The following is a 26,724-nucleotide window of genomic DNA, read 5'->3' as shown; positions in this document are numbered from 1 at the left end:
ACTGAGAGCACTTTGAAAAAACAGACTGCAATGTATCTTGGGAATCTGCTGAAAAGAAAAGGAAAACCTCATGAGGCATGCCTGAACCCCTGGATGTGCCTCTTCGCATACCATTTCAACAGTTTTTCTAACTGAAAGAAAACTCACAGTGACCTTGAAAATATAAGCCGTAAGTCGGCTGTACGAAAAGAAACAACTTATTGATATTACAGAGCAATTTAGGTGCTCACTTTGCATACCTTAGCAATCCTTGCAACAGTTATATAACATAGACCAGTGTGATTAGCTTCACCTTACAGATGGTTGCTGAAGGCCAAGTGAGTACTGGTTCGCCGAATGCTATTTACTGAGCAGGAATGAGACTCTGTCGCCAAGAACGACTCCAAGGGGTAGAGGTGCTCTCTCAAATATATTTCCCTCTGCCCCTTTCACTCCCCCATCCACTGGACTGGAACATTACAGCAAAGTGTCATACAATGCAGTCACAGTATATTAGGGTAAACGACCTTACCTCTATTAGCATCCCTAATCATGTTCTTTGCCACCACTTTGCTCCCCCAAAGTAGTAGTTCTGGAGCAGGGCTGTTCAACTTCAGCCCTCCAGCTGTTTTGGGACTACAACTCCCATAATCCCCAACCACAGTGGCCAAAGGTCAGGAGAGGAGAGCTGGTCTTGTGGTAGCAAGCATGACTTGTCCCCTTAGCTAAGCAGGGTCCACTCTGGTTGCATATGAATGGGAGACTAGAAGTCTGAACACTGTAAGAGATTCCCCTCGGGATGGACCCACTCTGGAAAGAGCAGAAGGTTTCAAGATCCTCCCTGGCTTCTCCAAGATAGGGCTGAGAGGGATTCCTGCCTGCAACCTTGGAGAAACTGCTGCCAGTCTGTGAAGACAATACTGAGCCGGATGGACCAATGGTCTGACTCAGTATATGGCGGCTTCCTATGTCCCTATTATAGGAATTATTTATTTATTATTATTTATTTATTGAATTTATATACTGCCTAATATCGAAATCCCTAGGCAGTTTACAGAATTAAAACATAATATAAAATATAAAACATTTAAAATACATAAAAAGATAAAATAGATAAACAAATTAAAATGTTAAAATTAGTTATGAGTTGAAGGCCTGGGAAAACAGGTATGTCTTCAGGTTCCTCCTAAAAACAAACAGAGAAGGGGATGCTCTTAGTTCAGCAGGGAACGAGTTCCAAAGCCCTGGGGCAGCCGTAGAGAAGGCCCGCCCCCTAGTTGCCACCAAACCAGTTGGCGGCAACCATAACCGGACCTCTCCAGAAGATCTTAATAGGTGGCAGGGTTCACAACAGAGAAGGCACTCTCTTAAGTAGCCTGGACCTAAGCCATTAAGGACTTTATAGGTAATAACCAGTACTTTGTATTTTGTTAGGAAACATAGCAACAGCCAGTGAAGTTCTTTTAGAATCAGTGTTATGTGGTCCCTTTATGTTGTACCAGAGACCAATTTGGTTGCCGCATTCTGAACCAATTGTAGTTTCTGAACTACGTACAAAGGCAGCCCCACATAGAGTGCATGACAGTAGTCAAGCCTAGAGGTTGCCAGCATATGTTCCACCATTTTAAGGTCATTTGTTTCCAGAAATGGAGTTATCTGGCATAATTGTAAGCCAACATCCGCAGGAGGGCCTAAGAAGTTGAGCACCCCTGTTTTAGAGTCACCCACAAAGCTCACATAAATAAGCTGCTTGCAACCATGCCCAGTTGCTCCCATGAACAACATTTTAATAAGGGTGGAATGCACTGGTGTTCGTTACAAAATTCCCATTTATTTTCAATGGAATTTGCAGCTTTCTCTGCATTTATAAAAAAGGAGTCTTGTAGTACCTTAGATGAACACATTTATTATAGTCCTAAGCTTTCATGGCATGCATTCTTTTTCACCCAAGCCTAAAAGAGAGGGGAGGAAAGTGACATCACCTTGTCCTCCACCCTTGTGAGGGGGGTCTGTATTAAATCAACATGAAAAGAGCATGCATAGGCCAGGCAGTGTTACTCTTTAGGAACTTATCTGTTGATGACCTATGGGAGTGTTTTTGCTGTCCAACTTCTTCAGTGCTCAAACGGTATACTTGTGTAAACAAACCAAATATTACCAAGCCTGCAGTCATATGTCCTCCAAGGAAAACCAGAATCCAAGGTACGTGGAATCCAAGGCACAACTGTGAATGATAAACAGTTACTAAGAATATCAGAAAGTCATATGCCTCAGTCTCATCCCTAGAGTAGTTTCTTCAAAGTCAAAGGGCTTGCTCTGAGGATGAGCACGTCCCATTACATCATCTCCTGGCTCTGCTACTTGGAGTGAGAGCCAGAAATGAAATCTAGCTATGAAGCAGACCCAACATCATGTGACTTTCGCCAGGCAAAGATCTTCCTCATTCTTACACAGTATCTTTGTGTTTTCTCTTATTCACATGTTGTGTTCTCTTAGAAGGTGTACAGATCACCACTGCAGCATTTACCAGCTGTGTAATACACTCTGTGCAATAAGCTGTTAGTAGTGTGGCTGACTTTTTAAAAGACAGACAGACACGCACCATGTAAAACAAAAGTTCACCTTGGAAGCACAGAATGAATTTTCTCTGTGTATTTATGTGCACACTCAATTTAATGTTTCAGTTTAGTATTCATTTTCTAACTGATATAGAAAGATATTCAGATATTCTAATTTCCAACCTGATTTTAACCTTCCTTTTAGGTATATAGAAATCTGATTAATGCCAAGGGTGTTTGCAATCTGTTCAAAGGCAGTTTGTATTCTGTAAAGTGCATCAAAGGCGGGTCAAGGAGGGCTTCTGCTTTTTGTGATAGTTATGACAGTTGTCTCTCTTATTTGAAGAACCCCAAACTGCATAACTTCTGAGCAGCAGTTCAGGAAAAGCAGGTCAAATAAGATTGGACCAAGTCACTGAAAAAAGATTTTGTGTTGTCATTGATCAAAAACACTAACCAGACAACCCAAAGAGCTACATATACAATGGGTTTTCAGGCCCCTCTTCACAAGCCACTCCTGCAAGTTGTAGATAGTTATAAAGGCTGCATTCAGACATAACAGCTAACTGCAGTTAATCATGGCTGAGGTTGTAACTCCATTACACCTGAACACGCGAAACTGTGATTGTGGGCTGAAAGCTATCTCCGGTTTGCCTCGCCAAACTCCAGTTGGAACCTTTGGTTATCTCTAAGGTTCACCACCAATTGAGGTTGTATGTATGTATGTCTGTCAGTATGTAACACATTTGTATACTGCTCAAAATGCAAGTCTCTGGGTGGATTACAACAAAAGAATAAAAACAATGGATAAAAAGATTAAAACATTACAACAATTAATATTTAAAACATTAAAACTATTAAAAACATGATTAAAACAATATCTAGCCAGTGTGGTATAGTGGCTAGAGTGCTGGACTAGGACCGGGGAGACCCGAGTTCAACTCCCCATTCAGCCATGCTACTTGCTGGGTGACTGTGGGCCAGTCATTTCTCTCTCAGTCTAACCTACTTCACAGGGTTGTTGTGAGGACAAACTTCAGTATGTAATACACCGCTCTGGGCTCCTTGGAGGAAGAGCGGGATAGAAAATGTAATAAATAAATAAAATAATTAATTAAAAGCCTGGGTGAACACATGCATTTTGGCTGCCTTTTTTAAAGTTGCAAGAGATGGGGAGGCTCTTATTTCAGCAGGAAGTGTGTTCCAAAGCCTCAGGGCAGCAACGGAAAAGGCCCACCCCTGAGTTTTGCCGTCGAGGCTTTACATCCAACTGCTGACACAGCTGTAACTGTGGTTTTATGCTGGTTTTCAAACTGCAATCATAGAGGCGGCAACACAGACCACCTGAGGACATGGCTGCTTCATGATTTCGCTGCTTTTCATTGGAAACCTCTTGGAAAATCAGCCACGTCCCCTCCTGTCAGCTATGCGACTATGTTGTTGCCAGCCTACAGGGATACCACCCTGCCCCATCCCAGACTGGCCAGCTTGCCAAGCCGCACAGTTGCTCAGGGGCAGCCCCAATTCCCACTCTTGCTCCCCCCACCTGGAAAGTAGTAGGGCAAAGGCCCAGGATGACAGGACAGGCACTAAGTGATTTGCTCTCCAAAAAGGGAGCAACAGTTACATATGCTCACAAGCACAAACACTCCAAGTGGCAACATGAACAGGGCATCCCATCACAGTCCCGGGAGGAAAGCAAATGCTTGGTGGAGGGCAGAGAGGAATCCCCAGGGTTGGGTATAAAAGGCAGAGCAGCAAAGTTCTACTTTTGAGGTTGGGGAAGGGGAAGTCAGCTCCTTCCCCTCTCTCTCTATCTGTTCAGTCGTGTCTGATTCTTGGTCACTCTATGGATCACTGCACTCCATGCCATCCTATCTCGGACAGCTTCCTTTAAGTCCGCCATGGTCATTCCAGTGTCATTTTTTATAATATCCAGCCACCGAGTACAAGGCTGTCCCCGTCTCCTTCTCCCGCTGATCATTCCCAGCATAATTGTCTTTTTGAGTGAGTCCGCTCACATGACATGACCAAAATATGTCAGTCTATGTTTGGTAATCTTAGCTTCTAGCGATATTATTGGTTTAACTCGATCTAAAACTTCCTTATTTGTAATTCTCGCTGTCCATGGGATACGCAACAATCGCCTCCAACACCACATCTCAAAAGCCTCCATCCTTCTCCTATCTGCCTTCTTCAAAGTCCAAGTTTCACAGCCATATGTGCCTATTGGAAATATTATTGCATTAACCAATCTGCATTTGGTTAGGAAACTAATATCTTTGCTCTTCCAAATTTTACTCATGCTGAACATTGCGGTTCTTCCAAATGCTATATGCCTCCTGATCTCAGGGCTACAGTCACCACATTGATCGATTTTAGAGCTAAGAAAAATAAATTCCTTTACTACCTCAATTATCTCATTATTGATCTTCATTCTGACTTGTATATTCTCTGCAGTCGTCAATATCTTGATATTAAGGTGCAATCCAAATTTTTCACTTTCTTCTTTAATTTTTAAAATTAACCATTCTAGATCTTTCTTGCTTTCCGCGAGCAATGTTGTATCATCTGCGTAATGAAAGTTGTTAATATTCCTTCCACCAATTTTCCCTCCAATACCAGATTCTTCAAAATGTGCATTTCTCATAAACATTTCTGCGTACATATTAAATAGTATGGGAATAGCTCCTTCCCCAGGTGAGGATATTTGCTCCCTGGATGCTCTTGGCAGGAAAGCTGTGGGGATATGCACTTGCGTGGGTGCTGTCCCAATCCCAGTGACTGCTGCCAAGCCACTGTCAAACCCTGCACCCCGACAGCCCACACGTCCATGTGGGGATGTGTGCCACTGCCTGAAGCCCGGAAGGGCCATCCCATTGTCCTAGACCAGCTGGAAACCGGGGCTCTCCATTCCCAGGAATCCACACACCGGTAGATCTAAATATAGTAAGGATGTGCCCGGAACATTTCAGAGGCCATTATAGAGGCCTCCGAAGTGTTTCGGCCACCGGGGCTGTTTCGGCTATCAGAGGCGGCAGGGGTGTTCCTTTAAGTGTGGGGGAGGGTACACTTATCCCTCCTGCCGCATTTCCCCTGCTGGTGCTCTGTTCTATCAAAGCACCTCGGGCAGCAGCATACCTCCCTGCCGCCCTGTTGCTGTCCTCAGCTAGAAGTGGCCAGAGGTACAGAGCGCATGGGCGCCTGGTACTTCCGGCCACTTCAGGCTGAGGATAGCAAAGGGGAGGCAGGGAGGTATGCTGCTGCCCCAAGGTGCTTTGATACAACGGAGTACCGGCAGGGAAAATGCGGCAGGAGGGGTAAGTGCACCTTCCCCTGCCCTTAAGGGAACACCCCCGCTGCCCCCGGAACGGTTCTAGGCACATCCCTAACATATCATGCCACATCAGACCCAGCCCAGCTTTGAACAGGTTTAAAGGTCCGTGCCCAACTCCTGTGCCTACACTGTCCATGCAAGCAGGTATGCCCTGGCAAATGGCCCCCTCATGGCAGGAATATCCAGTATGCTCAGGGCATCCCCTCTCTGGCCAGGGAGCAAATATTTCTTGGGGGCACCCCATCCCCCTTTGAGAGGCTGCCACAAACAGGGATTCCAAAGCGGCAAAGTTCTACTTTTTTCACATATAGGTTGGGCAAGGGGAGGCCAGCCCCTTCCCCTTTTGTGGGTTTGTGCCCCCCAAGCTCACTCCTGAGCAGGGCCAGGCAGCTGGATTTGCAGTGCTCCACCATCGGAAAGTGTGCCAAAAACCGCAGCTCAAGAGAGTGCCAGGCCATGGGGACAGCCCCAGACAACTCATGAGAAGGCTTTTAGAGGGGACAGGAGAGAATTGCCGAGTGAAAACTCTATCGATGCTTGATGACAAAATATCCCCTCCTCCCAGGGACAGCCCTCTCATGAGAGCATCAGGCCATTGGGGCTCTAAATAGAGCAAGTTTGCTTTTTGGATGGTGGCTTTCAGGAGTGGTACCCTGGAGTCATCTTTCTACATCTTGGGTACCATGGCTAAGCTGCTGCAAAAATGTGCCCCTTGCCAGTCCACCCACCTGCCCATGTGGAAATGTATACTCCTGCCCATTACCCCTATGGGCGATGCCGCCATCCCCGGGAAGCTGGAAACAGGCACTTTCTACTTCTGGGAATCCCCATGCATGGAGATCTACATCCAGTACCATGTCAGGCCAGACCCAGGAATTTAGAATGGGTTTAAGGATCTGTGCTTCAGCTCCTTGTCCCCACCATCCATGCAAATGCTTTGGGTGGAGGTGCAATTGGCAGGCTTTGAAAGATAGCACCCACAGCAGGGATGCCCTAGCAGCCAAGTTCTATCTTTTTCAAGTTGGGGAAGGGGCAGCCAGCAACTTCCCCTTTTGGGGGGGGGGGGTTCATGGCTTACTCATGATCAAGCTGGTCACCAGGGTCAGTCTTGGGTAAACTGAGATCCTTTTCTAAGCCACCCAGCCTGGGGCTCACTGGCGAGGCATGAGAGGGGAACTCCACGGAGACACACACCCAGGCAACTCATGAGAAGGACCATCAGAGGGGAGAGGGGAGAATTGCCTGGACAAATCTGATATGAATACAGACAGCAAAACATCCCCTTTCCCCACTAACACCTCCCTCACAAGAGTGTCAGGCCATGGGGACTCAAAAGAGAGCCAGGTTGCTGTGTGCAGGAGACCCACGGGGAGGGCTAACCCAGATTTCCTTGTCTTGGGGACTGTGGACAAGCTGCTGCAAAGCTGTGCCCCCTGCCAGCCCGCCAGCCCATGTGTACATGTGCACCCCTGCCAGCACCCTGGAGTGTTTACCCTGGTGTCCTGTGGTGGCCGGGGAATGGGGGCTCTCCTCTCCCAAGAATCCTCGCAGTGGGATATCTGCTTATGGTACAACAATGGACCAGGACCTGGGAATGTTGAATGTGTCAACTCCTCCCTGCCCTACATACACACACACACACCTGAGCAAGGACAGTCTAGATAGCCTTTGGGTGTATGAAAATCTGCACAGGGGAGGAGGGTGGGAAGGTTTAAGGGGGTTCTGTTCCTTCCTTCCTTCCTTCCTTCCCTTTTCTACAAAGAAAGGGTGAGGAAGTGGGTCCCAGCCACTTCCCCTAGAGGTTTTTCACACATGCCTTTATGCCTAGGGGTATCTGAAGAGCGAATCTACTTCGCAGCAGGTTTGCAAGATATTTACTTCTGGGATTAAATGGGACAGCCCTCTTGGGGTGGACTCCTCTCCACAATTGCTGCGATCTTTTCCCTATGTGAGTTCCTACAGCTGGCTTCAGGGTTTTTTTCTCCAGCCAATCACAGGCAAGATACCTTTTTGCACATGATGCACAGATGAAGTGGACCAGGGGTTTTAAAATTTGCTGGCACTGTCCTGTTGACACATTCCACAGCCGTTCATGTGGCCAGGCTATGGCACATGGGGTGTCAGGATCTCCTCCGGGGCACATGCATGTGCAAGGCTTCAGAGGGATTCGGGGAGAGGGAGCCCCCTTGGATTCCTAAAGTGGCTACTAAATGCTCCTGCACATGCCAGCAATTGAATCTGGGACCTTCTGAATGAAAAGCAGATGCTCTTCCACCGAGTTATGGTTCTCGAAGGAATTATCCAGAACTGTATTTGTTGTAGTGCAATATGCAGCTGGAATGGAAAACTAGCCACTCTGCTACCTCCATGCATGTGTAGCAGTGCTTTGAAGACACGCATGGAGCTTTTTGGATCCTTGCCTTTGCTTTTAACAAATGAACTGATTGCTTAATTAATTTATTCCATTTAATTAAATGTGCACATTACCAGAACCTCAGTCTAAGTGCCTTTTGGAGGATATTACTTTTTAATTTAATAAACCAAAGCAGCCATTCATTGTTAGAAGAAAAGGCCAACTTTAACAGTTTTTCTGCCCTGTTCCTTACTAAAGTAACTTGTCAGAGCCAAAATGTGATTTTAGTTCAGGGGTTCTTAAAATGTGGGTCCCTCGTTGTTGGACTACAACTCCTATCACCCCCACCACCCCAGCCTTTGATCATTGTGACTGGGGATCATGAGAGTTGTAGTCCAACATTGGGGGAAACCAAAATTTGAGAACCCCTGCTTTAGGGGGTTAATCTACTGAAAAAATCAATACACGTTTTCATTGCTAAACAAAATTTAATTCGAAAGGCGAATTAGAAAAATTCTACAGTGCCTCCCATTTGATTTTGTTTTTTATGGAGCTGATTGCTTGTTTTAGGTTTTTAGCAATTATGTGTATTACTTTCCTGTTCTGCAATGTGATTTATTTTCTACTACAGCTTCCTCATCTGCAGATCATGAAGAGGTAAATGTGGGGATTTCAAAAATATCTAGTAGCGGGAGAGGAGAGAATGCTAAGTTGTACTGTGGTTATACATTTTATTTGTGTCTAGTTCTGTGTATACAAAATGTATAAACTCTCTTCTCTTTCTGACCATTTCACTTAGATGGCTATGTAAAAATTTATATTTTAGGGTCAATTGGATGGATTCCTAGATGTTTTACAAGAAAGATCTTTGAAGATTGAAGGGTTTGTTGGTGAGATAGAGGCCCTTTTCAATTCTCTTGAGGTAAGTGTGCCATCAGCATCCCTTCTTATGCAATACCTTCCATTCTTTCCAGAATAAAGATTCGTGTCCTCTTTAGCATGGGGGCATTTTGATAATTGCATCTTTTCGTGCTCTCTCAAGGAATCCAGTGCTCTACTCCAGTTTTTGAAGCTGTTAATCACCAATGCATTCACCAATGTCAGGCACGACGGAGGGCCAGGCACCACGGAATTCATCTGGGGCACTTGTTTGGGTGGCTCAAGGCTGTCAGTGTCCCTGCTGGAACCTTGTGTATGCAAAGCTATGGGCCCTCTTTTATGCTTGCCTTGAATGGAAACTCAGAGGCAGCTACTTGAGCTATAATCTGCTGGAGAACCTAGTATGGCAAGGTGCTGGAGCACTAGAAAATCTCTACTCTAGCTTCCTACTCACCCACCGACCAGTCTGGGTAATACAATGTGATTAAAAACATGTTCTGTTTATCTTAAATGTGATCAAGGGTCAAATATTCAACTGGTGAAGTTAAGCCATGCTTTGGCTACAGCTCTCAACACAATTCTCTGAAAGTGCTGAGTGGTGTGTGTGTGTGTGTGTGTGTGTGTGTGTGTGTGTGTGTGTGTGTGTGAAATGGCCTCACCTGTTTCTTCCTTGACCCCATTTCTTGACCACCCCCTGTTTTGTAACCCTTAGAAATATTTCCAATTCAAAGGCTAGAAAGATCAAGGACTTTGTGGTCAAAAAAATCTGTACAGGAGTCAAGATCTAACCTATAATCAGATGGACGGAGAATTGGGAATAGTTAAACTAAATTGGTTTCAATTTCTTCAAGTATGAAGATTAACTTCTGTTCCAATTGTAAAAGCACAGGCCCTTCTGTTGGAGCTATGACCCTGGCAGCATCAGCTCTCAGCTGCAATGTCTCATAGTGAGTGCAGGGGGCGGTGGTTAGGGTCATGGATAAAAGTGCTGGACTTCTCCCCTCTTTGTTCTTCCAGTGTTAGTCTCCATTTTGTCTTTCCAGAGATGGCTGTTCATTTTGGTTTCTCTCTTCAACCATGAGCTACAGCTGAAATTAAGCTGTAGGCTTTTTCACATTTGTTTGTAAACTTTTCTTTAAATAAATCCTTACAGTTCTCAATACTAAAGAACTATCTCAAGACCTCTTGCTTTGCTGTTTTCTCACCAAACTGGTTTTGCTTTTCTACTTGGGGACTCAATTGCCATTCTTCCACTACACCTTTAACCCCTAACAGAATTTGAGTGACTAGTTTGGCAGAGTAATTATGCCACCAAAGGCATGATCTCAAAACTCTATTATGTTTTAACTGCACACCCTGATTTGACTTTATCAGCCCTAAGAGGGACTGTATTATCTGGGCAACTATGATGATTTTGGGATTCCCCCACACTTGTCACCTGTAGTGTGGGGGATCTGGGCATTCCAGTCAGAGGTGCACCTAGGTAATTTTGGAGTCTGGGCCTAAAGGCCTTTGGAGCACCCCCCCCCCCCACACACACACAAATTAAGCATCATCATGCTCGGCCAGGCGACCACACCACTTGGGACAGACTAAAGAGGATTTGGGGGCCCCCAGGGGCTGTGGTGTGGAGGCCCTGGACTTTGGCTTGGAAGTCCAGGGGTAAGGGCATCTCTGATTCCAGTGTGTTTTTATCCCCTAGCTCAGGATGAGGCCACTGCCTATATGATAGCAGAGAGTGGGAGGAATCAATGCTGAATGGGTTCTCCCTGCTCCACAGGCTGTAGAGTGGTAGAGGCATCCAACAGGGGTCTAGGACAACTCACTGCGGCCAACTCACCGCAGGGCAACTCAACGCGCTGAGCAGTTGTCGTCATTCTCCCGATAGTGAAGTTTCCTTTGCAACATCAAAATAGAAGAGGAAGCCTCCCAGCAAACCTGGCCACGGTGAGTTGGCCGCAGTGAGTTGGCCACTGTGAGTTGGCCCATTCCCATTCAACAGAGTGTCTTAATTTATCAAAGCACACTTCAGTCCTTCTTGCTTGGCACATAGTTTGAATGAATAGTGTCTATATTGGCACACAGTTTAAACAAACCGTGCTTTAAATACATGGATTTTTATATAGAACTGGGGAAGGGTGGCCATGACATTTCTAGGAGGTTAGGAGAAAGGTTTCAACAATTGATTTTATTTTTCCAAAAGGGCTGTAGCTTAGTGGTAGAGCATCAGTTTGGCATGCTTGCAGAAGGTCCCAGGTTCAATCACTGGCATCCTCAGATAGGACCACGAACGACCATCTGAAACCCTGCAGAGTCTCTGCCAGTCAATGCAGACAATACTAAGCAAGATAGGCCAAGGGTCTGACTCAATATATGGCAGGTTCTTATGAAAATAATAATAATATATATTTTTAAAGGAAAACTGTAAGGAAAAGGAACAACTTTTGGAAGAACAAAATGAAAGCATAATCAAGACTGTGATAGAACACCATGACAAAAAGGCACAGAGCTTTGAGGAAATAAAGAATACAAAAATGGAATATCTTTATGAACAGATGGTGACTTTTCAAGAATATATTGACACAGCAAAAGACTCCTTGGAGGCAATCATAAAGGAAACTGAAGAAATGGATGATTTTGTTTTCTTAAGGGTAAGTACTTACAACATTAATGCTAATAAAATGATTCATAATTTGAAAATAATTTGGATTTTTTAATTTGGATGTTTGAAAAACAGAGGCTAATAGCCAGACTAAGAAGAGAGCTATCCCCTCTTTTTTATTCAGCTGCTTGTCTTTCTTGAAAGTATGTCTCTGAGGGTTGGGAGACTTTAGTACATCTGAGCTGATAGTTCATGTTAAAAACCTAGTAAGCAGACCCTGCAAAACTTCAGAGTTAAACTATTTAGCTGCTCAGATTTAGCAAAGTCTCTTAATTAATTCCTATGTCCCAAAGCTCAGCAGAAAATGTCCAAATTAGATTCATACAGTGGAATGGCTTCTTAAATGCGTTCAATTTTTCCACACATTTAAAAATATGATCTGAGTGAATGCAAATTAGGACTGTTGACTGATTATGGTGGATTGATCTCTGCCTTCTAATGGATCAATGAATGAATGAATGAATGAATGAACCAATTATATTTAAATAATTGTGCAGATTATTAAATACAGGTGTCTAATATGAGACAAATAACTTATTATGAAATATACATATATGGAGAGGTGCCTTCTGGCGAGACTGAAATAACTTAAGAAAATATGAAATAACTTACAGTTTGGTACGCTGAAATGTCTGACAAGTGTCTGTTGGTGTAAGTGCACAAAATAGCTATGAAGCTAGGAAAGTTGTACCTGTTTTTAGTAGTATAATATTTGGCCCAAAGAGTGAATGGAATCTTGTATATTTGATGTCAGGTATATTTTGTAACATGCATTAATCAATTCTTTCCCTCCCTTAGTCAGCGGAAGAGATAAATAAAAGGTATATGGAATGTAGTTTTGGTGCATTGTAGTGAGTATTAGGATTGGCATGTTTAAATGCTTTAATATTTTCAAGCTGTGTTGAGAGCATGGTGCCAGGATAAATACCTCATTTTAGAAATGCTTACATCTTCAGGAGGAGGTTGTGTGCTTGTTAATGCAGCTGCAAGTGTTTTGAAATACTTTGCATGCATTTTATCATTCATAATTTAAATACTAATACAGATTGCTTTATTAAATTCAGGCTCTCTTGCATCTGTGTAGCTGTTTCTAAGCAGGTGTTTATAATGGTTGTATAAGAGCATTTTAAAATTCCAATTGCATTCTGTTAAATGGCAATATTTATGAGTGTTCGTGTTTGCTGATTTAATCCCCATATTTGATGAAATGTTAATGTAAATGAACCTGGGTGTCAGTTTGGTAGGTTGGGCTAAATTTAGATCATAAGTAAAGGCTGCACCTTAGTATGGTTTGAATTTGTTTTGTTGTTTCTGCTTCCTCTGCCTGAAGGTTTACATACAGCCTATAGGTAGTTTGGGATTGTTTCTTGAAGAGCTCCTCCCAGTGATACAATGACTATCCATCCAGGGACTACTGTACTGATTTTGGAGAGGGTCTTTTTGCATTCCTCTGCCTAACTTCAGGCCTGGATTAAAATGGGTTGCAGTTGAGAGTTCAGACAGCATGCCTATCAGGAGCATGCACTTGCCAGGAGCCTCTAATTGCGCCCCCAGCCCCAATGAAGACAGGACATGCTTAGTTGGAGTAAAATAGGGCCACTTTATTAATGTATAGCGAAATAAGACTTGCAACGAGGTACCTAACTAACCAGAGTGTGGGTACTCCCGTGTGGGACCGCCTCCTAGGGAGGTCCGTCCCACACCAGGGCAAAGGGCCGGGTACTGATTCGGTCAGGTGTCAGGTCCTGAATTCCTTTCACCGCAAGGCTTTACCCCGCTGGGGGGGGGGGGCCGACCCACTCCCAACTCAAGCCACCAAGCTCTGAGCTGGTGAGTTGAGCCACACACACCACCGAGTGGGGGCCCTTCCCAATCCTCCAGGCTGCAAAAACCCTGAAGGGCTGGTCCTTGTCCCCCAAAACCCCAAATGCCCCTCCAGCCCAACACCATTAATCAATCTACCTACCCAATCCCCGCACTCTCCTGCCAAGTGACCAGTTACCTTCAGTGCCTACCTATGACCTCAAACCCAAAGGACTCGGTGAGAATTAGGTGAAAAGAGTCCACACCTAGAGCCAATCTGGTGCGACCCAAAAAAATTCCTACTCAGCCCCCGCAGGCGACCGGCTATCCCTCACTGAGTGCAGCGTGGTTGGGTGGGTGGCAAGCTGTGGAGCAACTGAACAAAATGGAGGCAGCCAGGACCGGCATTCCTGGCTGACTGACTTCCCAGTGATAGACCCACCCTCTGCCCCAAAGCAGCAGTCCTCTAAAGAGTGTGAAGTAGCATGCATTGCACATATGATGCCTTGCAGGGCTGTCTAAAGACGGGGTTAAGGGAGTGGTCACCCAGGATCCTATGCTTACAGGGACCCCACATTGCAGCACAGCAATATGTACTCTTCTAGTTCCAGCAGGGCTGGAACAACATTGATTCATTAAGTGGTGCTGTGGGGCACAAACCATTTTGCCCTGGCTCCTGCATAACCTCCTAGGGACAGCCCTGAGACAATATACAAAGTGGGTTATATGTATGAATATTAGACCTGGAGGGTCCTTCACCCTCAAAAATAGGGTGCATGGAATGTGAAATATTTTAGGACACAACTTTCTCCTTCACATTCAAGATCCCAAAGTCAAAAGATTGGCTGTAGAAACAGCTTTAAAACCATGCATTGTTTAAAAATGCAAACTCATTGTCTATGTCCTATTTCAAAAATAATCACTTTTCTTAAGATGTAAAGTCTAAAAAATGATGCACCATTCTTTGCATAAAAATCTTTTCACATTCTTTGATATTTGTTCTGTCTCGGGGTTAAAAATATTTTCTTTTCTCCCTCTGTAACAAGCTCAGCAAATAAGAGCTAATTACTTCTAATCCATTTTGCTTTCATTTTTCTTCTTCTTTTGGGGGGTTGTGTTAGCTCCTCGCCACCAGCTGTTTTGCATTATATCTTTGGAATCAGTCAGCTTCCTGTGTGCTACAGTTAATGTTTCTATTGCATTTAAAAATACTTCAAAAGCTATTGTCAACATATTTGAATTTCTGTTTTCTTAAATAGTTTCTTCCGAACTGAAGTCTCAAACATCCCTGTGGTCCAGAAATGGACAGTTATTCCTGATGTACCTTCATTTACAAATAGGGTCTCGAAGAGATGAGCCAGAAATCCTGCCATCCCCCTTAAAAGTTCTGAGGCAGTGGGAGAGGATGTGGCTTTGCCCATTCTTCCGCCCCCCCACCCTTGGGTGTGGGGAGCACAAAAAAAAAAACACCAAAAAAAAAAAATCTAGGATCCAGATAGTTGCAGCAATAGTGGGAGGAGAGCAGGTAATATTATGACTCCAGATCGAGGGCCCCCATCACCACTCACACCATTGAGGTATGAAGTAGACCATTCAGGGAATGAGACAGTATGGGAAGACCCTATGACCCAGATGCCAAATGACCCCTCACTGGGAGTACCAAAGCCAGCATGCCCACCACAACACAAGGACATATCCCTGCCTTCATCCTCTAACTTGGAGGAGTCCTCAAGGACCTACCAGGCCAAGCAGAGATCCACCAGAACCAGTATTTCTTTAAGCAATGGAGGCTTTCCCAAGGAAGGGGCAGAGTAAATTCACTCTACTGGGGCAGCAGTAATAAAAACCAGCAGTCAGCTCCAAACAACCTCTGGAGCAACAGCCCTCTTATGTTGCTATACGCAACTATCTTGTGGCCCTGCTCAGAGCTATTGAAGGTCCTGACCCCTTTCCCCTTGGAACAGTCTGAAGTCCATGTACCTCCAGAATCCCTGCCTCAGCAGAAACTCTGGCTGAACCTGAAACAGGATAGGTAAAAGTTGTAACAGTGAAGGAAGTGCAATACCTGCATTCTCTTTGGTAGCCTCAGGCCTTTCAAGGGAATGAGTGGGAATGCCAGCATGAAATCTAGCAAGTAAACTTGTCTTCAGTGCACTCCTTTATTTCTACAGCTGCTCATTTTTCATAGCATTCTCCAAATATTCATAGTTAGGGATCTGCATGAAGAATAATTTAGCACTGAGAAATCTATACATACATAAAACACAACCAGATATGGGAAAATGTGCCAGGTATTGTGGCCTGCCATATGCTTAGGAACAAAGGAGAGAGAAGTCCTGAAATGTGCAGTGAGAATGGTGTGTTGAGACCCAACACATTTGGAGTCGTAAGTCTCTTCTTTGAGTCAACTAACTGAGTGGAGCTGTTCTCACATGGATCCTGGCAGTGCCTCAGCACCAAACCCAGCACCGAAGCCCAGCTCTTAGTCAAGTTTAAGGGCGCAGATGCACCTATAACCGGGCTGCTGGGATTGTTTGCCAGCATGGGCTACTTGCAGCTCATACTGACACAGAGATGTGGGCCTAGAGCACCTGTCCCCTGGGGGAATCTCCCAGTGCACCGTGATCAGCACACAATGCATTGTGGGATACCTAGAGGCCAGAATAATTAGTCCTGGCCTCAGAGCGATCTGCCCTGCTCCATGATGCATGGAGCAGAGCAGATCATGTGTGGCACACTCCATGCTCCCACCAAGCATAGGATGATCATCTGGGGGAGAAGGCAAGGTTTGAAAAGCCTTTCCCCAACCCACCTGGCCACCCAACAGATTGTGTGAATGGCCCCAGTCTCTTCAAGAGATAGTTAAAACTAGTATACAAAATAGTTTTAGCTGTTATTTAAGAGGATTCAGATGTCATGGCACACCATGGTTTGTTGTGGTGTCTGAGCCAATGCTATCTAGCAAACCATAGCTTGTGAGTGGCCACTAAAACCAATATCTGAAATCGCAGTTCAAAGCTGGCTTGTAAATGGCAGGTTGGGCAAACTGGCGGTGTTATATCAAATCCAACAAATCATGATTTGGGATGTTCCTTCCTTGATTCTCAGAAGGCTACTATTTGGGATCCCATCCTGAGTTTTTCAGCGAAGGTGGAGGAAGAGTGAAACTGCACATTTGGGGCACAAATCAGTTTGGCATCTAAACTATGATCTATGCAAACTGTGGCTTGGCCTTACATCTGAACCAATCCAGTCAATTGTTCCTCAGAGGCAGCCTCACCAGGAGATGACTTGAAGCAGTCCCCTCTAGGGATGTGCATAGAACCGATTCTGCAGACTTCCGGGTGGTAGGGGTGGTTGCTTTAAGGGGCAGGGAGGGTGCCCTTACCTCCCCCGCTGGTGCTGCTGCCAAAACCACTGACGCGGGGTGGCTGAGTACCTTCTTGCCACCCCGGTCAGCATAATACCAGAAGTGGCAGGTGCAAAGTAAGGGCACCCTCCCTATGCTTTAAAGCAACTCCCCCGCCTCTGAACCAGCTTGATGAAAGTTGGCATTTAAACTGGTTCCGTGCACATCCCTAAGCCCCTCACATGATGGGATATTGCACAGAATGGTGCGGCTGTCCCCATCATCCTGCTGATGCTGCCTTGCTTAGCAACATGGTCTGAAAGCCTCTGCTCGTGCTTCTGCCTCTATAAGAGGAAAGAAAACTGGTGGGCTAAAGCATCGCGCCCTGCTCTCTGACCCAGTACTGTGCAACTGCAATCTGATACGGCCAGCCAGTTGTCATGAAAGTCGCTTCTGCTCCTGCTGCTCCTCTTTCCGTGCTGGATTTGAAAAAATGCAGAAGAGGAAGTGGAGGAGAGTGGTGCAGAGTTGCTCCTCCACTTCCACTTTGACTCCACCCTCCTCCTCTTTTTCAAATCTAGTGCAGAAGGGACGGTCAGGAGAAAAAAGAACAGTTCTTTGCACCCACTGACTGGGTGCATCAAATTGCTACGCACAGTGCTGGGTAAGGGGGTGTGGGCTGGCATTTGGTGCCACACTTCAGGTGCCCCTGGTTGTTCCCAACGTAGTATCTTATGACTTGAAATCTGTTGGGCCGTAATATATTGTGCTCCGGGCACTTTTGAGGTCTCCTTTGTCCCTCCCTTCCTGTTCTCATGTCTTTCCTTCCAAATCCTTGACAACCCTTGCAAACTTGGCAAAGAGGCACCACCTTTTAACGTGGTGATTCTCTTTACTGAGCAGGGGGAGAGTAACTGGCCCTATCCACCCCCGGCACAGCACCTCCAGTGACTGTTGCTGGTGTCTATCTGATGTTTCTTTTAGATTGTGAGCCCTTTGGGGACAGGGAGCCATCTTATTTATGTATTTTTTCTCTGTGTAAACCGCCCTGACCCATTTTCGGAAGGGCGGTATAGAAATCGAATAAATAAAGTAAAATAATAATAAAGCCTCCTTGTGTTTGTCCTTCCAGGTAGGCAGCACTGCAGGAGTTTTATTGAGCCAATGGTGGGCTGCCATACGGGCAGACTTTGAATTGGTGACTCACAAAATGTACAGGACTGTTTAGAGAGCTGTAGGTTATAAAGGTTATTTCTCAGCATTGACCTTGACAACTGCTTATTGCTAGAATGCCTTTATGTGGGTATATCATAAATCTTCTGTCCCTTAGGATACTTTCTGCTGTGGAGAATATTCTGATTTTAGAAAAGATGCCAGCTGCATTCTCACTGTTTGAACATTATGCAAGCAGTTCAGCAAACGGCGACCAGACCTTAAAACATATGCCGGGTAAGAATCTGCACAGACATTTGGTGCAAGGCTTGAAAAATGTATCCAAAACTAAAACAAAAAAGGAATGTCTTTGGGAATGGAAATGTGAGGCTGCAGCCTGCTAATTATATGTAGATATCAGCTGGATTTGAAGTGAAGCCTGATTGTGCCTCAGTGTTTGGATTGTGGTGGGGGGAACTGGAGAAGTCGCAGCTAACACATCGTGTTCATATTAAAAAGGCAAGTCACCTGAAGTTCTGGAGCTGTCATTATGTCAAGTGTAAACTACAGAGAGTGTCTTAACATATTATGGAGAAGTGTCAAAAGAGGAAGCATTAATGAGTTGCAGTTCCAGGATACTGTGCCAAGGGGAAACTTCTGCTTCTCTTCTCTGAACTATCCCTGCATTGAGAGTTCCCTCCTTTGAACATTGCCCTGGAAACACAAAAAAGAAGCATGACTCACATTTTCTCTCTCCCCCTCTCCATCTCCACTTTCTACTTCCAAGCTCAGCTGTGTAGCAAAAGGGAACATTTCTGTGGGGGTCCATATCATGGCCTAATTATCTGGGTTTCCCCCTGGTATAGACAGCGTCACTAGTCTTGCTTTTTGCACTGAGCTCTTGAAAGATTCTCTGTAGTCTAGCATATGGTGACTGTTCCCCTTTGACAAGAAGAGAGCGGCAGGCAGTTCCTAGTTGTAGGGAAAAATAAAATACTGTAAGTCTGAAGAAAACCGAACATTGTCCAATGGGACAGAGGTCAATGGCTATAGCTATTAGGAACATAAGAACATAGGAAGCTGCCATATACTGAGTCAGACCATTGGTCTATCTAGCTCAGTATTGTCTTCACAGACTGGCAGCGGCTTCTCCAAGGTTGCAGGCAGGGATCTCTCTCAGCCCTATCTTGGAGAAGCCAGGGAGGAAACTTGGAACCTTCTGCTCTTCCCAGAGCAGCTCCATGCCCTGAGGGGAATATCTCGCAGTGCTCACACTTCTGTGTAGATATAGCCTGGGGTATTATATTTATCTGCTTGAACTTGGAGCCTGCCTCATCCCACAGGCTTTGAACAGGTAGCAATGAAGTTACAAATATAGAGTGTCCCTTTACACTTCTGTCTTTCTGTATAGTGCTAGCAAAGGCAATACTATTGGCTGATATAATGACTACTCAAACTGTTTGAACACATGGTCTCTTCATCCATTTGGGATCATTGTGAACAATCTCTATTCTTTTCAACAGGAAGAGTGCCATATCTAAGGGCCTCTTCAGAAGTTACAAGCATACTTGTCTTGAGTGTGACTCCAAGAAGAAGAGATGCAATGAGAAGATGGACCATGTCTTCTTCTACCTCCCCTCCTCCTAAAACCTTACAAAGTTGTGCCGTCGAGTCGTTGTCGACTCCTGGCAACCACAGAGCCCTGTGGTTGTCTTTGGTAAAATACAGGAGGGGTTTACCATTGCCATTTCCCTCACAGAATAAGATGATGCCTTTCAGCATCTTCCTATATTGCTGTTGCCTGATATAGGTGTTTCCCATAGTGTGGGAAACATACCAGCGGGGATTTGAACCAGCAACCTCTTGCTCCCTAGGCCAGTTACTTCCCCGCTGCACCATTAGGTGGCCTGTAAAACCTTATAAACCCATGCTGTATTTAAAGAAACATTCTTGCATATGAAACCCTAGTATATCCTAATAAACTGCCCTGAGCCATAGTATAGAAATCAAATCAATTAATTAATTAATATCATGTGAGAATGGGGAGGTTCATGGTGGAGAGTGCAGGAGGGCATAGTGCTATTTTCACTTTGGAGCAACCCCCCCCACCCTGCCAAGAGTGGGAACACAGTAGATAGACAGGGCCCTGAGACAAATTGTACCCTAAGTGAGGACAGCCTTTGGTCCTGTTGGGAATTCTCTCTGGTAAGAGAATCCCTTTTTCATTATAGCAGAGTGCACAGAGGCACAACACAGCGGAATTTGGTTAGGCATGCGTGTATGCTGAGAGTAAAGTAACTTGGAGCCAGTTCCTAGTTTTAAATCAATATATATGGCATTTATTAGATAACTCCATTCTAGATAGGAAAGTGAGGAGTTAGGATCTCTAATCTAGCTAGCTAGCTGGTTGCAGATGGATTCTGCATCTCTGCACACATGGTGCAGGGGAGAGGAGCTTGCATGTTGCAAGCTAGAAGGAACAGGAAGAGAAGGGGGAAGAGGAAGTGCAAAGCAGGAAGGAAGGAAGTTAGTCCCTAAGAGTAGCAATCTACATTCCAAAGGGATAATGTCAGAGCAGTAGAGAAGGGATGACCAATGTCTTGACCCTCTAGCCCTCTGACTCACTAGTCTGTCCTCCACTGTCTTTGAGACAAGAGACAGTGCAAAGTCCTTCACTTCCAATACCCCCTCTCGATGTCTCGTGACTCAGTTCACAAGATTCATTTTCTCTCTCAGCTTTTCAAAGCAGGGTCTTGGTAGTGGCTTAGTGAGTAGATCTGCAAGCATTTCATTTGTTGGGCAGTAGATCAGCTTGATTAGTCCATCCTTTTGCAGATTTCTCACTACATGATACTTCACATCAATATGTTTCGTATGCCTCTTTACATCTTCTTGTTTGGAGAGTTGAATGCAGCTTTGGTTATCTTAATACACTGGTACAAGCTGTGGTACATCTGTACCTAGATCTTTCAGTAGATGACACAGCCATTGTATCTTGTGACAGCCCTGTGCAGCTGATACATATTCTGCTTCAGTGGTTGATGATGCTGTCATGTCTTGCTTGGTGCTTGACCAGCTTATGGCTCCATCTCCATAGAAAATTATGGGACTGCTGGTGGATTTCCTTTCTGTTAGGTCTCCACCCCAGTCTGCATCTACGTATGCTTCTAGTTTTGGTTCACTGTTAGCTGGCAGCTTGAGCTTAAAGTGTGCTATACCCTTTAGATACTTAACAAGTCTGTTAATTGCATTCCAGTCCTTGACTGTTGGTGATGCAGTCTTTCTGCAAAGTAAGCCAACTGCTGTACTAATATCTGGCCTAGTACTAATGTATAGAAGCTTACCCAATGCTTCACGATATCTATGGTTGTCAGATAGTGGCTCAGTATGATCTTCTTGCTTTATGTAGTTCACTTCCATTGGAGTTGGTGTAGGATTTGCATCTTCCAGTCTGAGCAGGTTTATCAGGTCTTTAATTTTCTGGTCTTGGTTGATGAGGAAACTTCCATCTTTCTCTCTTTGTACTTGAATGCCCAAGTAGTGTGCAATGTTGCCAAGTTGCTTGACTTCCACATCTCTGTTCATATGATGCATTATTTCCTTGCTGACAACTGGATTCTTATAGGCAAGAATCAAATCATCAACATACGCCAAAATGTAAGTCCATTTGCCATCTCTGAATTTCGTGTACAGGCAGGAATCAGCTTCACTTCTTTTGAAGTTTGCTTGAAGCAGCATACCATTCAGTTTTGTGTTCCATGCTCTGGCAGCCTGTTTTAAACCATAAATGCTCTTTTGCAGTTTGCATACATAGTCCTCTTTGCCTTTCTCTAAGAAACCTGGTGGTTGTTGCATGTAAGTGTTCTCTTCTAGTTTGCCATGCAAGAATGCAGTTTTCACGTCTAGGTGTTCAACATGCATTCCTTTGCTAGCAGCAATACTTAACAGAGTCCTTACTGTGATATGTTTAACCACTGGTGCAAAAGTTTCATCAAAGTCTTCTCCATATTTCTGTGAATATCCTTTCGCTACTAATCTGGCTTTGTAGCGCTGAATCGCATCTTCAGCATCATTTTTGAATTTGAAAACCCATTTGCAGCCTATAACTTTCCTTCCTTGAGGTAACTTAGTAAGAGTCGAGGTTTTGTTTTTCTGTAGAGCCTTAAGCTCTTCAATTGCAGCTTGTTTCCACTTCTGGGCTTCTGGTTGTGGTAGCTGGGATATTTCCTCCCATGATGAAGGTTCTGATTGTTCTGCCGTTCTTGTGAGGTAGGACAGTCTCGGAGCTGGAACACCTCTGTTTGAGTGTGTTGATAGCCTCACCTCACCCTCTGAGGTCTCTCCCGTTATCTCAGGTGTATCTGGTGGATCGCTGGGGGTCTCTGTGTCGAGCATGGTTGGATTTGGATCAGCTGTCTCCTCCTCCTCAATTCCTCTGAGATCAGGAAGCATAATCCAGTCGTCAGGGTGTTTAGTCTGGTTGCTTGCTTCGGTGTAGGCCCCCTCTGAAGATGTAGCTCTTTCATTCTCATCAAAATACACTGCTCTGCTTATGGTTATCTTGTTGGTGTCAGGATCCAGAATTCTGTAGCCTTTGGATTGTGCTGAGTAGCCTACAAAAATCCCTTTTGTGGCCCTAGCCCCTAACTTAGTCCTTTTTTCCTTTGGGATGTATGAGTAAGCCATGCTTCCAAAGACATGCAAATGTGTCATGGACAGCTTGTGACCATGCCAAAGTTCATATGGTGTTGTTCATACAGGCTTTGTGTGCATTCTGTTTTGTATGTATGTAGCAGTCATTATGCCTTCTCCCCAGAGTTTCTGTGGGAGGTATGTGTCAGCAAGCATGCATCTTACATATCCAGGAGACTTCTATTTTTTCTTTCTGAGATTCCTTTTGTAAGTTACCATGGTTTGATGCATGATTCCATGTTCTCTCAGGAACTGCTGTGTGGCGCTGGACATATACTCTCCTCCATTGTCTGTACACAGGATCTTTGGCTTCCACTCAAATTTGTTGCTTGCCATGGCCACATAGTCCTGGAGTTTCTCGAGCATCTGTGATTTCTCCTTTAGTAGAAATACAAGTGTGTATCATGATAAATCATTGATGTATGTGAGAAAATATTTGAAATTACCTATGGTTGCTGGTAGTGGTCCAGATATATCGCTGTGGATCAGCTCCAGGGGTGTTCTGGTCTTCCTTTCACTCTGCTTAGGAAATGGCTTGTTAACTGCTTTGGACTCAAGACAACAAACACAGTTAGTCACAATGTCACATGATAAAAAATCAATGCCATTAGCTTTGGCATTTCCTTCATGTTCTGGATTGACTCATAGTTCCTGTGTACCAGGTGTCTATGCCACAGTTGCAAGCAGTTTTCATGCAGGCATGACTGAGCAAGGTTCACTTCATTGGACTGGTATGCTTCAGGTTTGGACCAAGCTGGTCTTTCTCTGTCTGTCTTTGATACAGGTTGCTCCTGCACGCTGTACAGGCCTTTGTATTCAGAGCCTACAAGGCAACTTCTCCATTCTGGGTAACAACACATTGTCCATTTCTAATATACAGTTCACAGCCTTGTTTCTCTAGCTTGGATATTGAAATCAAGGAGCTTGAGAAGTCAGGGATATATAAAACATCTCTCACACAAAAAATCATTAATTGACCCATCCAATAACTTGCAATACAAAATTCCTTCACCTTTCTTCTTTGCTTTAATTGTAGTATTATTTCCCAAATGAACAATCTCTTCAGGAATATCAAACAGTTCAGTATAGAAATCCAAACAATTTGAGATATGAATTGTGGAACCACTGTCTAATATGAATTTTCCATCTCCTTGAAACAGGGAAACACTGAAATTCTTATTTGAATCAGCAATCTTAAAGTCCTTTAAATCTCTTTCTGTAAAGTCAGCTTTCTTTGTCTGATTCTTGGGACAGTTCGCCACCTTGTGGCCAAATTGGTTACACAGAAAACATCTAAAGGCATTAGTCCCAGTTGGCCTCATTCCAGGAGCAGTCTCCCTGCTGGTAGTCATGTGCATGGATCAGTTCAGAGGCCATTCAAAAGGCCTCCAGACTGGTCCGGACACGGGGTGGTTTTGGTTCGGGTGGGGGGTTCTAAAAGAGTACGGGGGGGGGGCTTTACTTACCCCCTTAAGAATTTTGTCGTATTTATTTGAGTAAGCGGGCGGCATACCTCCCTGCCGCCCACTTCATTCCCTCTCCTTTCAGTGGCGTGCGGCTTGGCTTAAACTTCCTCCTCCTTTGATGTGGAATCAATGAATGCTCAATCGGGTGGCAGGGTAGCTCCCAGTCCCTGCCGCCCGGCTCTTCAATCCCCCCGTCTCGGCTGGCAGCCGCCCCCTGAGCAGCCCCAAGACCCCTGCCGCCCCTTCCCTTCCATACTCAAGGGGTCGGCAGGAGAGCTCCCCTGCCGACCCCGTCCCCTTCCCCGGCTTGGCTGCAAATGGCTTCTAGGAAGCCTTTTGCGCGCCTGTGCAAAAGGCTTCCTAGAAGCCATTTGCAGCTGAGCTGGGGAAGCGAGCGGATGGCAGGGAGTTCTCCCGCCGCCCGCTCTCTGAAGTTAACTTTATTAACATTATAGTATGGAAGGGAAGGGGCGGCAGGGGTCTTGGGGCTGCTCAGGGGGCGGCCGCCAGCCGAGACGGGGGGATTGAAGAGCCGGGCAGCAGGGACTGGGAGCTACCCTGCCACCCGATTGAGCATTCATTGATTCCACATCAAAGGAGGAGGAAGTTTAAGCCAAGCCGCGCGCCGCCAAAAGGAGGGGGAATGAAGCGGGCGGCAGGGAGGTATGCCGCCCGCTTACTCAAATAAATACGAAAAAATTCTTGAGGGGGTAAGTAAAGCCCCCCCCCCACGTATTCTTTTGGAAGCCCCCACCCCAGTGCCAGACCGCAGCTCCGCGGTTCCGTGCACACCCCTACCTGCTGGCGGTCATGTGACCTCTCTCTCTGTATTGAGTCCCCTTGGCAATGGAGCCAGACCTCTTTGTATGCAAATGTGAGGGGCCCATGCAGTTTCCTCTTGCAGCATTCCCTCCCCACCTTGGGTTTCCTCTGGAATGCCCAATTGTTGCCTTAAGAGCAACATTATTTGCCAATTCACCTTCATATCGAGAATTCAAAACTTTTCTTCTGCTTGCCTCAGAAGAGATAGTTTCCACAGCTCTCTCAAATGTTAGAGTGGTGTGTACTTCCAATTGGCCAATTATATTGCTATAGCTAGGCGGCATGCTTAGGAACAGAGCTTCCAGCTTCTGATTCTCTGTAAATTCCTCCCTTGCAGCTTTAAATTCAAAGAAAAAATCTTTCAGCAATGCTACATGCATGGCAAAACAATCCCTGTCTTTATACTGGAGATTCTGCATTTTCTTTCTCAAGTTAAAGGTGTATGCCCACCCCTTTTTCATATGCAAGGAATCTAGTTTGCTTAGCATTTCCTTTGAGGTCTCAAGATCACATATAGTAGAAAGATAATTTTTACTCACAGAAGCAGCTATTAAAGCTTGAGTTTTTGCATCTTTGCGTAGCCACATCTCTTTAGCAGTTTTCTCAGCAGCTGTAGTTCCATCTGCGGGAGGGTTCCTCTTCAGTGACTTTCTGTAGTCCTTCGGCACGCAATGCAAGCCTCAGTCGGGTTTTCCATTCCAAGTAATTGTCTGGGTTCAGGATAGTCAGCCTGAGCTTTCCCTCTAGATAAGTAGCCATCCTCACTGAGCTCCAAGAAAGGGCAGCTGCTGTAGATTAACAATTCAAAGTATCCATGGCTAGATCTCACTGGATCTCCTGGAACAAACCTAACTCTTTAGTTGCAGTTCTAAATACTGGGCTCTAAATACTGGGCTCCCATAACCTGTTAGGAATTCTCTCTGGTAACAGAATCCCTTTTTTCATTATAGCAGAGTGCACAGAGGCACAACACAGCGGAATTTGGTTAGGCATGCGTGTATGCTGAGAGTAAAGTAACTTGGAGCCAGTTCCTAGTTTCAAATCAATATATATGGCATTTATTAGATAACTCCATTCTAGATAGGAAAGTGAGGAGATAGGATCTCTAATCTATTTAGCTAGCTGGATGCAGATAGATTCTGCATCTCTGCACACATGGTGCAGGGGAGAGGAGCTTGTATGTTGCAAGCTAGAAGGAACAGGAAGAGAAGGGGGAAGAGGAAGTGCAAAGCAGGAAGGAAGGAAGTTAGTCCCTAAGAGTAGCAATCTACATTCCAAAGGGATAGTGTCAGAGCAGTAGAGAAGGGATGACCAATGTCTTGACCCTCTAGCCCTCTGACTCACTAGTCTGTCCTCCACTGTCTTTGAGACAAGAGACAGCCCAAAGTCCTTCACTTCCAACAGGTCCCACCTTCCCCACCTCCATTAGTTAATCAGTGTTGCCACTTCTTTTCTACCTAGCTCAGTGCAAACAGTACTCTTGACAAACAACCATCAAATAGGGATTTGCACGAACTCGTCCGGAGGCCATTGTAGAGGCCTCCGAACTGGTTTGAATGTGGCACTGTTCAAAGGTTTGATGCCGGGGGGTTGTGCACTTACACCCACCACCACCACTTTCCCCCCACCGGTGCTCTGTTTTTTGGAAAGTATATGGGGCGGCAGCATATCT

At 45.1% G+C, this 26,724-nt stretch overlaps 1 protein-coding gene across 1 annotated transcript in view; it reads left to right on the top strand.

The window, feature by feature from the left end:
- CMYA5 (cardiomyopathy associated 5) overlaps positions 1-26,724 on the top strand; it is a 109,250-nt gene that overhangs the window by 28,720 nt on the left and 53,806 nt on the right. Inside the window, exons 3-6 of the mRNA XM_053299617.1 lie at positions 9,054-9,149; positions 11,524-11,757; positions 12,567-12,589; positions 18,251-18,369. Of these exons, the coding sequence (XP_053155592.1) occupies positions 9,054-9,149; positions 11,524-11,757; positions 12,567-12,589; positions 18,251-18,369 (472 nt within the window). The remainder of the gene's footprint in view (positions 1-9,053; positions 9,150-11,523; positions 11,758-12,566; positions 12,590-18,250; positions 18,370-26,724) is intronic.

The sequence above is a fragment of the Hemicordylus capensis genome, chromosome 2, assembly GCF_027244095.1.
Source record: "Hemicordylus capensis ecotype Gifberg chromosome 2, rHemCap1.1.pri, whole genome shotgun sequence".
NCBI classification, from domain to species: domain Eukaryota; kingdom Metazoa; phylum Chordata; class Lepidosauria; order Squamata; family Cordylidae; genus Hemicordylus; species Hemicordylus capensis.
The sequence above is the reverse complement of the archived record's forward strand: the minus strand, read 5'-3'. Positions and strand labels throughout refer to the sequence as shown.